At 37.9% G+C, this 13,892-nt stretch overlaps 1 protein-coding gene across 2 annotated transcripts in view; it reads left to right on the top strand.

Annotated features, from left to right (window-relative positions):
• The window catches only part of sema3e (sema domain, immunoglobulin domain (Ig), short basic domain, secreted, (semaphorin) 3E), a 45,385-nt gene that overhangs the window by 14,525 nt on the left and 16,968 nt on the right, over window positions 1-13,892 (top strand). Inside the window, exons 2-6 of one of the 2 annotated variants that reach the window (XM_081372574.1) lie at window positions 1,936-2,096; window positions 3,414-3,473; window positions 3,630-3,749; window positions 10,921-11,014; window positions 11,837-11,953. In XM_081372574.1, the coding sequence (XP_081228700.1) occupies window positions 1,936-2,096; window positions 3,414-3,473; window positions 3,630-3,749; window positions 10,921-11,014; window positions 11,837-11,953 (552 nt within the window). Of the gene's footprint in view, window positions 1-1,935; window positions 2,097-3,413; window positions 3,474-3,629; window positions 3,750-10,917; window positions 11,015-11,836; window positions 11,954-13,892 lie in introns of both variants that reach the window. The other variant, XM_081372573.1, reaches the window with a different exon arrangement.

Here is a 13,892-nt window from a genome sequence, read left to right as displayed (position 1 = left end):
AAAATGTTAATTGCTGCAGTCTATTTAAAAAAAATTATAATAATTTGAATGTTTGAATGAATGATTCAATGACTCGCTCATAAAGACTTAACTTGTTTGATTACTGAATGAATCCGTTTTTTAAAGAATCTCTTGAATGAATGATTCAATGACAAATCAATTTTTAACTGTCACTTGTCGCCACCTACTGGTGTAATTCTGTAATTAATACAGTCTTTATTTGAAGTGCCAAGTTACTTTCAAAAGGTGATTTACTCTATTTTGAATGCTACCGTAGACATTATCGTTTATATCCGAACTATAAACTTTTATCCCAGCACCTCTGTGATAATAAGAATTATTGTAACACAGAAATATTGATACTGTGTGTTTGAAAAGACTGTTTGTGAGGTTGTTTCATACCTAAACATGACAACTGCTCTCTCTTGGTCAGAACCATAGACTGTAAAAAAAGGTCAGAACGCAGATCTGAATGTTCGCTCTGATAATAGGCCTACTTGTCAAAAAGTTTATTAGGCAATAGGCACAGAGCCGAAACGCTGTCATTTAGGAATAAGATTGCGTGGGTGCTTGAATCGAGATCGAGATTGCAATCTTTTAACGATTAATCGTGCAGCTCTAAAATAAATTAATACTTTTATTCAAGGAGGACAAATTGATCAAAAATGATGGTAGAGAGAGACGTTTAGGCCTATAATTTTACAAAAAAATATTTTAAAAAAGAAGTTAAGAACATGTTCCTTTGATTCATCCGAATCCTGAAAAAAGGTAGGCTATTGTGGTTTCCACAAAATATTAAGCAGCACAGCTGTTTTCAACACTGATAATAATAAAACATGTTTCTTGAGCACCAAATCAGCATATTAGAATGATTTCTGAAGGATCATGTGACTCTGAAGACTGGAGTAATGATGCTGAAAATTCAGCTTTGTCATAACAGGAATAAATTACTTATTTAAATGTATTAAAATAGAAAGCAGTTATTTGAAATTGTAATAACAATTTTGATGTTTTATTGTATTTTTAATCAAATAAATTCAGCCTTGGTGAGCATAAGATACTTTTTTCAAAAACATTTAAAAATCTTACCGACCCCAAACTTTTAAAGGAGAACTCCGGTCAAGTTTTTTCAAGATTTACATCCTGTTTTCGGTCGAAGTCCATAATCGATTGTCGAGTTCACGCGCATAGGTTTAGTTACCTATGATCACGCGCGTGAACTCGACAATTGATTACTACGGACTTCGACCGAAAACAGAATGTAAATACAGGTATGTGCGCTGGCTGAAATAACATAATTTTTATTCATATCTTTCACATCTACTGCAGTCAGATTCACCCGTGATCACTCTGAAGGAATCACTCACATGGCTGTGCACTTGTAATGACACATCAAGGATGTTAAGAGGCTAAAAGCTGGTTTAAAACTTGCCCCATTGAAGTCAACAGGGTGCAGATTTTAAAAAGAGGATAACACGGTGTAGGCAACACCGATTTTTGTCGTTGTTCTCTGTATTGACAGCACACCAAATTTACAAAAAAAATGAGCTCAATGTTAAAATTGACCGGAGTTCTCCTTTAAACGGTATGTACATCCTCTCAGATACTGAAAACCCTCAAATCATTCAGGCTGGTTTGTGAACTGGATCAACCAATTCATTAAAAATAATGAATTCACAAAATGGCCTGTGAGCTGGGGCAAGTGTCTCGATTATTAGTGAATAACAAATACCTTTTTCTCACACAAAACAATCTGCCTTTTAGAAGTTTTGGATTCTTGTGCACATGGTGCTTTTATTGTGCTTTTCTGTCCGTTTTGAGGAAATGATGGCAGAACTAAATCAGCTTCACCAATAAATTCCCAAAGTGCTTAGTGCAATTGGATATGAATGGTGCGGCAAATCATGTGGACTTTCTAATTGTTTGTGTTTTTAGATTTATGGGAGTTGAACAGGACGTGGCTGTTCCAGGCCGGAGAGGGGCGTCTGCCACACTACAGTATGTTACTGGATGAGACCCAGGAAAGGCTAATCGTCGGTGGAAAAGACATCCTGTACTCTCTCAATCTGGAGCGCATCACTGCCCCTCACAAAGAGGTACATGCATTTACAATGTTCTTAGGATTTGGGCAACATGTCTGTCCAGCATTGTCATCTGTGTGTGTTGTGGTACAGTATATCAGCTCATTTGGCTCTTGAGTGTAAGTTGTGCAAGTCATTTTACGTCTGTTCTAAATAAGTCTCAGCATAACTACACACACATATTAAATAAATAAATTCAGCACTCATGCAAATAGAACCCAGAGATGGATTGCAACCATCTGCTCCCCTTCAATTCATGGACATTTACAAATCCTTGTGCTCGTTGTTGCACTGAAACTGTTAATTATAGTTGAATTTATTTGCACTTATTTTCGTGGATGCAGCATCACGTAAAAAGCAGACATTTTTGGTTTTCAATTTCATTGTAGAAATACAAACACAGGTGTATGTGTAAATTCATTCCAAACTAAAGTGTCTGATCGCATATGAATGTCGCATTTTAGCCCCTAGTGGCTTGCGCATGGAACTTTCAAGATGGTTGTGAAGCAACTGTTACCCTTCATGGTAAAATGAATGAATATACTGTGTCCACACAAACCAAATGACCACTGATTTGTTTGAAAGAGAAGAATAGTAGATTTTCTAGGGCTAACCAACATAAATAATTATGTAAGAATTATAAAACAATCATTACGGTCATAAGCATTCATAACCGCACATTTTACAGAATTAATATTTACAGTTATTTAGTGCAAAAATCTTGGTCATTTTTACTTCACGCTCATAGTTTTAATGAGAATGCATCACGTCAGTCAGGCCTTCTGAACCACAAATCAGATCTGAATATACGCAAATGATTTGTTAATCCACACAACTCCGATACTACTTTCAATTGCAATTGAATGACTTCCGATATGTCATTTGCAGAAATGTAAAGTCAGCTTTACTGAGATAAAGTAAATAGTATACAGCCGATCATGTGATCCCAGTATAGCAGCCATCATGAGGTTGGACCATATGCATATATTTCAGTCTTCATGTCATGTAATTTTTAATTTATATATATAGAAAATATTTAGTGGACTTAAAGCCAGGATTATAATTAGCCGGTTGTAACAAGTAATAATTCAACTGTAGTGGACTTGGAATTTACGAAATTGACGCTTTATCCAAAACGACATTTTATCAGTTCATGCGTTCCCTGGGAATCAAACCCATGACCCTGTAATGAAGGAATAAAGAAAGTTTAAACTTGTATTTTTCATGCAACCACAGGTCAAAAATATATGTGACAGTATTTAGTCAAGTAGAGCAAGAGCATTTCTGTGCCGGATCATTACCAGAACCAATCTGCCTGTCTCTCTGTTTTAGATTCACTGGGCGAGCTCTGAGGAGCAGGTGGGGGATTGTTTAATGCAGGGCAGAGAGAAGGTAAATCTGTTATACATCCTGTATATGTGATACAGTGGTATCCTGTTACATGACTACAATGTTTGATGAAATGTGTTAAAAAAAATATTCTTAAAGCTTCTTTTCTTTTCTTTTCCTCTCTTTATATTTATCTTTCTTTTTGTCCCTCTGTCTTAGCCGGAGTGTGCAAATTACATTAAGCTGGTGCAGCATTATAACAGCACCCACCTGTTAGCATGTGGAACTGGAGCCTTCAGCCCTGTGTGTGCCTATATCAGAGTGGGTCAGGGAACACAGGTAAATTTTATACTATTTTTTGTTTTTCCAAAGACAGAAGGTGAACAAACACCATGGTTTTGAAACCATGATATGAGTCACAGTTGTTGACAACAAAGTTTCAGAGATTCCTCAGTGACCACAGCGTCTTTAAAGGATTTTATTGTATCGGAAGCAGACTGAGGTCGCTGAAAATGCTCCGGTGTTGCTTTGTCCTTCTGTCCACTCTCTGACTTATATTCCAGAAAAAATGCTTTGAGGAGTTCCTGTTTGTCTTCTGAGGAATGTGTTGTAGTGACTCACAGATGAATTGTGTCCAGTGTTGTGCTGTTGTTTGTCACCAGAGACTGTACTGGAAACTACCCCTGTAGTCTGCAACTGTCACTCTCACTGTTTTCTACACATGGTGGAGTCCTGCAGAGACTCCTGCGATAATTGAAACCAGTCAGAGTGGTAACAAGTTAAAGCATTTAACATCTCAAGACACTAAAACATTGGTCTTGTTTTGAGATCTGAAATCTTTGATTGTAAAAAGATCCAGATGCTGTGCGTCACCGTGAATTTTAGGAGCACATTTCTGTTAGGAGGGCTGTTTGATAACACGATGGCTGGTTTTCAGCTTGCTTGAAATTCACAGTTTGCAGTTGGAAGGAAAGAAATACTTAAACGCATATGGAATTGTGTTATCATTTAAGGAATGTTAAAAATCTGGTGGTTTAGAGAGGCAGAGAAAAAAGAATGTGACCTACATTTTCACTGCTGTGTGTGTAACGGAGGTCAGCTAGTAAGAGCAGTGAGGTAAACCTCACTCCCCTGATCTCAAGAGGCACACTGGCAACTGTCGTTAGAGACTGAGATCATTAGCGTCCTTATTAGCGCCCCCGCTTCCCAGGCTAGAGACGTCGGTTTGAGTCTTGCTCGGAACGGGGCAAATAGGACCGAAGGGGTTTTATTGGTGTCGTGACCCGGATGGGAGTGAGGTTTAGGGGGTTGAGTGTAACAGAGGCCAGCTAGTAAGAGTTGTGCAAGTAAATTGACGCTAGAGACTGCAGTCTTTAGCATCCTTGTTAGTGCACCCACCTCCCAGGCAGGAGATGCCAGCTCGAGTCCCCCTCGGAGCAGGGCGAGTAGGGACCGGAGGGGTTACATGGGAAAAAGTTCAAGGTTCATGAGGTCCAAACTAAATTACGTGAACTCTTGGATGTGCAGTTCAACCAGAGAGGTTCACGGCTACTTGCATGCCAACAAACTGGGGACTATTGTAAGCAGGCGGTATACAGCAGGTGGAAAACCAAAGGGTGTAGCAAATACTATTCCTCATTCGCAATGCAGAATGTCCACAAGAGGTGGTACCAAAGATGACGCATCCCAAGCAACCGAACCACCCTCTTTTTATACTCCTAAAACGGCACTAATAGGTTCACAGATTTGCATTGCACTGGCCAATCGCAATGGGGGTTAAGCCTCAGCCTGCTACACTCATACAGTAAATAATAAAAGTAATACTAAAATAACACTGATCCAAAGATCCTTAATTTAATAAAATATCTTATTCAATCTTTCAAACTTTAAGGCAATAAAAATATTTTCATTAGCATCTTCATTTGTTTGCGGAGGTTTTAAATTTGTTGATGGCTGTTAAACTTTGTCATTGCGAAAAAACATTGTGCATCTAATCTGTCTTTCTATTGGCTGTATGTAAAAATCAATGCTTATTTGTATAGGCTATACACTAAGTTTATTTGTATATACACTAAACTTTTTACATCCTATTTTTGTATGCTAAACATTCACATACTGACATTTTGCTCATGCAAGTGTTGTGGGTTTGAGTCTCGATCACATGCCCCCTTTTTCTCTTTCTTCCCAAAAATTTCCTGTCATTATCTCCATACCTCCACTATCTCTCTAATGAGGCAAAATCCTATCAATACTTATGTAAAAGTGACAGAAAGTACTTGTCAGCGCTTTGTTTCTGAAGCGACTTTAACACTCTTCAACAGCCTGGTCTCCAGAGAGACAGACAGAGTTTGTTTTAGTGTGTGTGATGGAAAGTTTGATCATTCTCACTCTGTTAAAATCTCCAACCAAACATCCAGACAAGCAAAAACAAATATCTTCATCCTCCCAGGAGAGCACCAGTCAAATTACGGAGTGGCTAATTACAGAGAAGTGCGGTTTATTTGAAGGAACAGGCTAAAGAAAAGAGCAAAACGAGACGTTTATTTGAAGGAAACTGAGAATCTGGATTCTTTCCTGTGCCACATTGTGGCAGTCAGCCTTCAGACTTTCTTTCCCTCTACTTCTCAATCTTTGGAGGGTTTCAGGACAGAGAATTCTGGGGCCTTGCGAAATCCATTTTTTCCCAAATTCCATTTTATTTTATTTTTTATACAAATTCCATTTTTTCTGTTGTAATTTTTCTGGATTCTGTTTTTTACTATTTACATTTTTCTGGACTTACATTTAGTAATAGTATTAGTAATAATTTAGTAATCAAAGTAAACCAATTAATTAAAATCATGAAATGTACACAATTTAACATCAATTTATTTAAAGTTTAACACAAATTAAACTTCTGGGGCCATATGAAACGCATTTAATTTATATTTTTATTTAATTTATATAATTTTGTTTTATTTTTCTTAAATTCCATTTTTTCTGTATTTTAATAATACAAAATCATATCTAATTAATCGGATAAAAAAAACGTGGACTTTTGAAATTAAATTTTGTGTTTTATTTTTGCTGGATTTATGATTAATACAAATCTATTATAAAAACAGTGGTAATCAAATGAAGGCATAAAACAGTAAGTGTTATTTAATCTTTTAAGATGTAAACAAATGAAATTTAACAACTTTTTTATTTTATATTTTTGGCAGACAAAGTGCTAAACAACAGATGTTTACTGCTAAAATTAAAACATGGGAGAAAATTTGAGCTTTATTCCTTAAAAAATAAAGTTGTAATTAATTGTATTATTATTATTACTGTGAAAAGTCCATTCTACTATACATTAGTAATAGGCCTATATTTCTGTCACAATTTCTTAATTAAACCGAACTTGTATTTTGACAGGTTGTTGTTACTCATGAAGACCTTTGAGTTTCTATGTGTATATGATATTTTTCTTTAGTAAAATGGTGAAATGCTCATGAAGTGACTCTCAGAGAAGCTCTGGAGATGTCAATTGTCCTCTTATATAAAGAGATGGCAGACATCGAAAACACCATGAGCCACTGTGCTTGAGTATGTGCAGTAGATGAAACCATGCAATTCATTCACACAGAGATACTCAGAACATGCAGACTTCAATTGGTCTTTTTTGGTTTAATATTCACAGACAAGTCCATATGATGATTTAATTAGGTGTCCGACCCTACTTTTGATGTATTCATCCATGACATTTTTAATGACTGGATTTAGTTCCATCCACGTTTTCCACATCACGTAAATCATAGGTCCCTAGAATTCCCGCTTTTTATCCCAACCAGGTTCAGAGATCAGAACTCATGGCTGGGAATAGTAGTTCTGGCTCCCTGACCCTCCGGCAGAGGTGAAGGAGAGAGCCACGGGCGTTGTGGGAGCCACAGGCTGGAGATCAGAGAGGGTTTAATTAGAGGAGACAGTCTTCAGCGGGGTGCCTGATAACTCCAGCACACGCCTCAGTCTGGAACATCTACACCCTAAACACTTAATGAGATGCATACGTGGCACATATGCATCTGTGCACATAAAAGATGGGCTTTGCATTCATATATACACACTACGACGAAGATGGATACAGATACCTGCACAATTATACACACACTCGGCCCTGGAGCGCTGGGATGACATGATGCAGATGTAGCTGATGACAGGAAAGACTGATAAAGCTACAGAGACACAGACCAGAAGCGTAGAGAGAGCGGGTGAGAGGAGCGTACACACGTACATGCAGGCGAACGCCCCTGCACACATTCCTTCCCTAACATCAGGATTCTAAGCACCGTTTCGGCCCTTTGCGCCCATACGCACATCACCTGACACATCACAGCACACCGTTCCCTCTCACCATCTTCTCTTTCACCAAAACCTCGCGTTTTCTCATGGGCTTTACACATACTTATACTGTATACTAATGCACCCACATCATACCTCAATAACACCTTGCCCGAATAAACACATACAACTCTGTTTCAAAACCTGTTGAGCATCCTAATATAATATAATATAATATAATATAATATAATATAATATAATATAATATAATAAATGTTTTGCATGTTAATCATAGTTAAATGAAAAGTTATTATAGATCAAATTTAGATTAGCATTTAGCAGACACATGCTAAACAACTTGTTGATTGGGTTGATTAACAGAGTGTGCTCCACTCGTGTCTAATTAGGTTTGATTATCTGAATGTGCTCCACATGTGTTTAATTAGGTTTAATTATCTGAACGTGCTCCTCCCGAACTTTGTTGATAAAACATCATTCAATTTGATCAGTTCTTGGTTTCTCTGGGAATAGAACCCATGGCCTTCCCGTTGATGGTGCCATGCTGTTTAAGCTACAGGGAGGCTTTAAATAATTTAAAGGGGTCATCGGATGCCCATTTTCCACAAGTTGGTTTGATTCTTTAGGGTCTTCATGTAAAGTTTGTAACATACTTTGGTTAAATTTCCTCAGTGTTTGTGTAAAACCCTTTTTACCTCCTCAAAAACAGCTCTTTTCACAACGACCCATTTCGGTGCATGTCTCTTTAAATGATAATGAGCAACTGCTCACCCCACCCCTCTCTTCCATGGGGGGTGTCGACAAAAGACACACAAAGTGCTGCCTTGGCAACCTGAGGGCGGAAATATGCTAATACGGGACAGTGGTCGTGGGCGGAGCATGAGATGACATCATAATGCTCAGAAAATCCAAAAGGCTTGATTATTGAGAGTGTTTAGGCTTTTTGAGGATTAAAAAAAAGGAGTGAATGGATTTACGTAATTTGTAGGGCCGTGGTTGGTATTACTGTAGGATGCAGTCAGACACACTGTCTTCACACATATTTCCGAAAACTATTAAAAATGCTGTATTGTGCATGCCAGGCCAGTAGTTGGCGATGTCACTTTGTAAAGAAAAACTAGGCGTCTATAGACTGAATGCGTAATGCACGTTTTCCCAAATTCGCGTTTTTGTAGTTTACACAGAGACAACAACGGTATCGTTTTCAAAAACTTGCACTTTCAGCCCCTTTTCAAAACAAGTTTGTGTTTTCAGGCCCCTGAAACACTGTTGTCATGTACTGTAAATGAAAGGCCAACACACATACGTTTTAGTTGAAAACGGTGTTGTGTCAACTCAATGTCTAGGGAGGGTACAATCATGCTTAAAAGGCATTGGCAGCTCACTTGGTTTTTGGACCAGACCTTCACATACTAGTAATTCCACCACCAACACTCATTTTCGGTATTCTGCAGTTGTCAGTTTCAGGTGATCTCTAACCTAACATTTCAACCCTCCTAACTATACGCAACACGATCGCTAAACCTCATTCAAATCTGAACCATGTGTCCACCCACAAGGTGTGCATGTGAGTTTGCACTTTGCATGACTTAATCAGCCTTAAGGTGTGCTGATTATCATGTGAATCTCGAACTGTTTCATCTCATCTCTGCCACGGATGTTACTTCAGGCACATCATCTGCTTAAACAAGCAGATATGCTCACGTACAACCACGTGTGTTGGCCACAAGGGCTGATGCTATCGGACTGGTAATCACAAGACTGTGTTAAGTAAGATTTGTACATTTACGAAGGGCCTTACGGCCCCTCTGCATATACCCTATGTAGGCCACAGCCAACCTTTGTGATTTATACCCATATTTCTCCCATGTAACAGCAGCGCTTCATAAATTGAACATGAAGTTATGGGTTTGGCTAAGGATTTATTTCCATTCCAGTTTTGTATAAAGTTCGAGGAGCAAATGATCGGAAAAAATGTCTACCTGTTGAAAGAGTAGAAGAAAGATCTAAAGACAGGAAATGATGGATGGACTGGTGTTACATGTCTGGTGTTTGTTTCTCCAGGATCACACGGTCTGAGAACATAAATCAAGCTTGTGAAAGCCTGTCCTGCGACACATGTTGCACAGCTAATACCGTCACCTTCTGGTTAAAGTGAGATTTGCAGTAACAGTAGAGAGAAAGTGATTCTTCAAAGGGCTTTTCATGTGAGGAAGGACTTAGATGTGTGTTTTCGAATCTCATTTTACTCTCCATTGCTTCACCTGGATGGTACATTTCCCCTGAGATTGCAGGAAATGCAGTGAAGGCCTGTGTATTTTATGATGAAAAACCACTGTAATATACAACGATACTGATGTGTTAGAATTCATTGTATTCAGAGATACAAGTCGCCCGAAGGCTGACTGATAGTTTACAGTGGTTTTTTCTTCTTCTTGCTGCAATTCTCAGAACTGTAGTGTCAGGTTTCTGTTTTGTCTACCCTTCTGAAGATGCTAGCTTAGACCAGCATGCCTTTCCTTGCTGTTCGCCAGCAAAACTACTAGAGCTAGTCAGCCAGCATGATCTTTCTGTTGAAGCTGGTTTACCAACTCTTGCTGGTTATGTTTTTAGACTCTAGAGGGGATGCCAGCATCTAAAAAAAATACAATACAGTATATGCTGGTATCCAGATGGTATTTTAAGTGGGAATAAAAAAAAAAATATATATATATATATCAGTAAGATCTTTTTTTTATTATTAATATGTTTATTCAGCAAAAATGCATTAAATTGATTCAATTGATACATTTTTGATCAAATACAAAAAATCTTTTTGATAAATTGATAACGTTTTCAACATTGATAAAAATGTTTCTTGATCACAAAATTAGCATATTAGAATGATTTCTGAAGGATCATGTGACACTGACAACTGGAGTAATGGCTGATGAAAATTCAGCTTTGCCATCACAGAAATAAAATACATTTTAAAATATATTAAAATGGAAATCTTGTACACATTGTTTTTTTTTGTCTTCCTTCAAAAGCATAAAAATCTTACTTATGCCTTTTATACTAGTATATTTATATTTAGCATTTTGTAAAAATTACCAAGCTAGTCCACATAAGTTGATAAACGTGTGTGTGTGTGTGTGTGTGTGTGTGTGTGTGTGTGTGTGTGTGTGTGTGTGTGTGTGTGTTCCAGCAGGAGCGAGAGTTCAGGCTGGAGTCTGATCACATAGAGAGTGGCAAAGGAAGATGCCCATTCCATCCCAACAGCCCTTCGGCATCCACTGTGTACCGTAAGCATTCATCTATTCTTGCAGTTTCAGTCTCCTTCAGTCCTCCATCTTTAATACTCTCAGTCTTTGCCCTCCTTTCATTTACAGCCATGTCTTTATTTATCTGTAGCTTCCCCCTTCTCCTTTTCAGCGTGATGTTCAGAATGTGTGTATTCTTGAGTTTTGAAAGGAAAGGGAGTGCATTTTGAGCCATGGGCCACTGAGCACAAAAGCTCTTCATAACACACTTCAGCTCGAATCCTTTAAAGCACTCATTCACATGGCAACAGGGATCTGATTTAGAGATGAATTTGATGACTTCCTTTCTCACAGCAGCTGCAGACTTTATTCAGCTGAGCTTTTAATTTAGCCTCTCCCAGTCGGCACCAGCATCAGGATCGTTCTTTATAAAGAATGTTTAGATGCTAAAATGATATTGCCCTGTAGATCATGACTTCTTGACTTACTGCAGGATTTATGACTCACACTGAAGGCAATTATTTACCAGTGTCTGTAGTGCCACCTAGTGGTATCTCAATGCATGACAAACAGAATACCAAAACTATTATCCATTAGTGTTTAGGGATACAACTATTGTCAGTAAATGTTGAGGTATAGGCCTGCTATTGTAAAATGTTATGTGAAATCATAGCATAACTGAACTGTTTTAAGACTGATATTTAAAGTTATACACTGGAACTGTTAAATAACTGCTTAGAAAAAAATAATAATAATAATAAAAACTTCAGCTTTACATATTAAATACAACAAGACTTTCTTTCTTTATTTCCATAACACTGATTTGTTTTTTCTTCTCTCTTTTAATTCATGTTTGATTGACAGGAGGGGAGTTGTTTGTGGGCCTGTACACTGATTATTGGGAGAATGATGCCGCTCTGTATCGTCTAGGCAACCACAGCTTCATTAGGACTGAAGTGGGTGACAGACAGCAGCTGAATGGTGAGAGAAAACCAAAACTTAACTTAGAAATCCCTGTTGAAAATACAAGCATGGATAATGGTGGGCTGGTGTCCTCAATATTTATTTATTTTTAAACTTGAAAATCCAGCAAGACTTCTTTGGTCAACCGGCATCACCAGAAAGGCCATGCTGGTTGACAACCAGTACAAGCCACATATTATTTTAAAGCTACAATAATGTTATTTTTTCACCACTAGGGGTCACTAACCTCTTCAAAACTATAACAAAGGCGTAGATTGATGACGCAGTAAATGAGGGTGGAATCATGGAACTTGTCGTCATGCCGATGGATCTAATAATATTTATGGATGAGTGAATACATTTATGTTTTTTAACATGACTGTGGTATGAAGCAGGGCGCAATTGCTAATGAGAGACAGACATCAGTGCCACACGCGAGTCCCGCGGATATAAATGAATGCAGACATTTTATTCTGTCTACTGATCGAACTACCCGCAAGTGCTGAATTCCTACTCACACAGGTCAGTTTATTTAACAAATTAAAATTGTGAAGTAAACACAGCGCTGTTTCACTTGGTCTACACACTATCATACTAAACTGCATCTGAGTGTGTTGAAAGTTATAATGTTATTCTATGTGTTAGTTTGTTGGCTGTATGAGACTATCAGTAAGCTAGATCAACATTAGAATGACATACTGATCATATTCTAACATTTCATCATGTTGAGCTATATAACATTGATTTGTTTTATGTACATTTGCTCACCTGTCTAATAAAGTACATGCAAGAGCGGTGTCAAGTCGTGAAGCTCTGTCAAGTCGAAGTTTGTTGCGAAGAAAAAGCCACGCCGACATTGATCCTCGTTTTAGTTCTCCTCTTGTCCCAAAGTCTGCTTTCCATGGTCCATATTGTTTAACGAAACAACAACAGTGTGCCGCTAACAAGCGTGCAGTTGTCCACATCTGTCGCCATGGTTAGTATGGCAGTTCAAGCGGAAACCAGGGATAACGCGGATATTCCATCACTGACAGGCGACAAGTGATAAGGGACGGGCACCATTTAAAAATGTGAATTTCTCTGAATTTACAAATTCTTGGAAACTTTTAGCATAATGTAAGTACACAATTGAAATAAATATATAAAACTGTGCAAGTAATTTTTGGATATATTAATACAAAATTTTTACATATTGTATCTTCAACTGCAAAAGGCACAATATGTAAGATTTGTCCATTAAAATACAAAAACCACTAGGTCAGTGTTATATATTTTGTTCACTTGTGTACTTAGGCTACATTATCCCAAATGTTTCCAACAATGTTTAAATCCTGAGAAATTTGCAGTTTTAACCAGCATAATGTCACCTGTCAATGGTGTTGGGTGTTGGGAAGGGTCATAGCACTTGCATATTGTTGTCCTATTGTTAAGTTTAACTGATTCTGTTGTTCTCATTTGTAAGTCACTTCGGATAAAAGCGTCTGCTAAATGAATAAATGTAAATGTCATGTCCGTGTTATCCTCGGTTTCCGCTTTTACTGCCATAGAAACCATGGCAACACAGTGAGTCTCATGAAAAAATGCGGAAGAAGTAATTGTAGAGTCTAGTACGTTGTTTCGCACAGCTGTCATGGACCACGATTATTCGTTATCGTTTGCAGCAGGTTCTGTCACCAAAGATAACTCCAAGAAGCGTAAACATATGAGTGAATCAATTGGCCCAATTAGAGGTTGGGAGTCTTTGGACAAGAGGAGGAATAAAATAAGGATCAGTTTCGGTATGGCATTTCCTAGATGGAGAGAGCCTAAAGTAAATGGAAGTGTAATTTAATTTTAGTATGAGTATTTTTTGTGAATCCCGTTGGATTGATTTCCATCGGGACTGTAGGTGAAGGCGTCAACTCCCATCATTTCACGCTCCTTCACAGCGTCATCAAGCTATGCCTTTGTTATTGTT

This window comes from Scardinius erythrophthalmus, assembly GCF_964197995.2.
Source record: "Scardinius erythrophthalmus genome assembly, chromosome: 8".
NCBI lineage: Eukaryota > Metazoa > Chordata > Actinopteri > Cypriniformes > Leuciscidae > Scardinius > Scardinius erythrophthalmus.
Note: the sequence above shows the minus strand (reverse complement) of the source record. Positions and strands in the feature narration are given on the sequence as shown.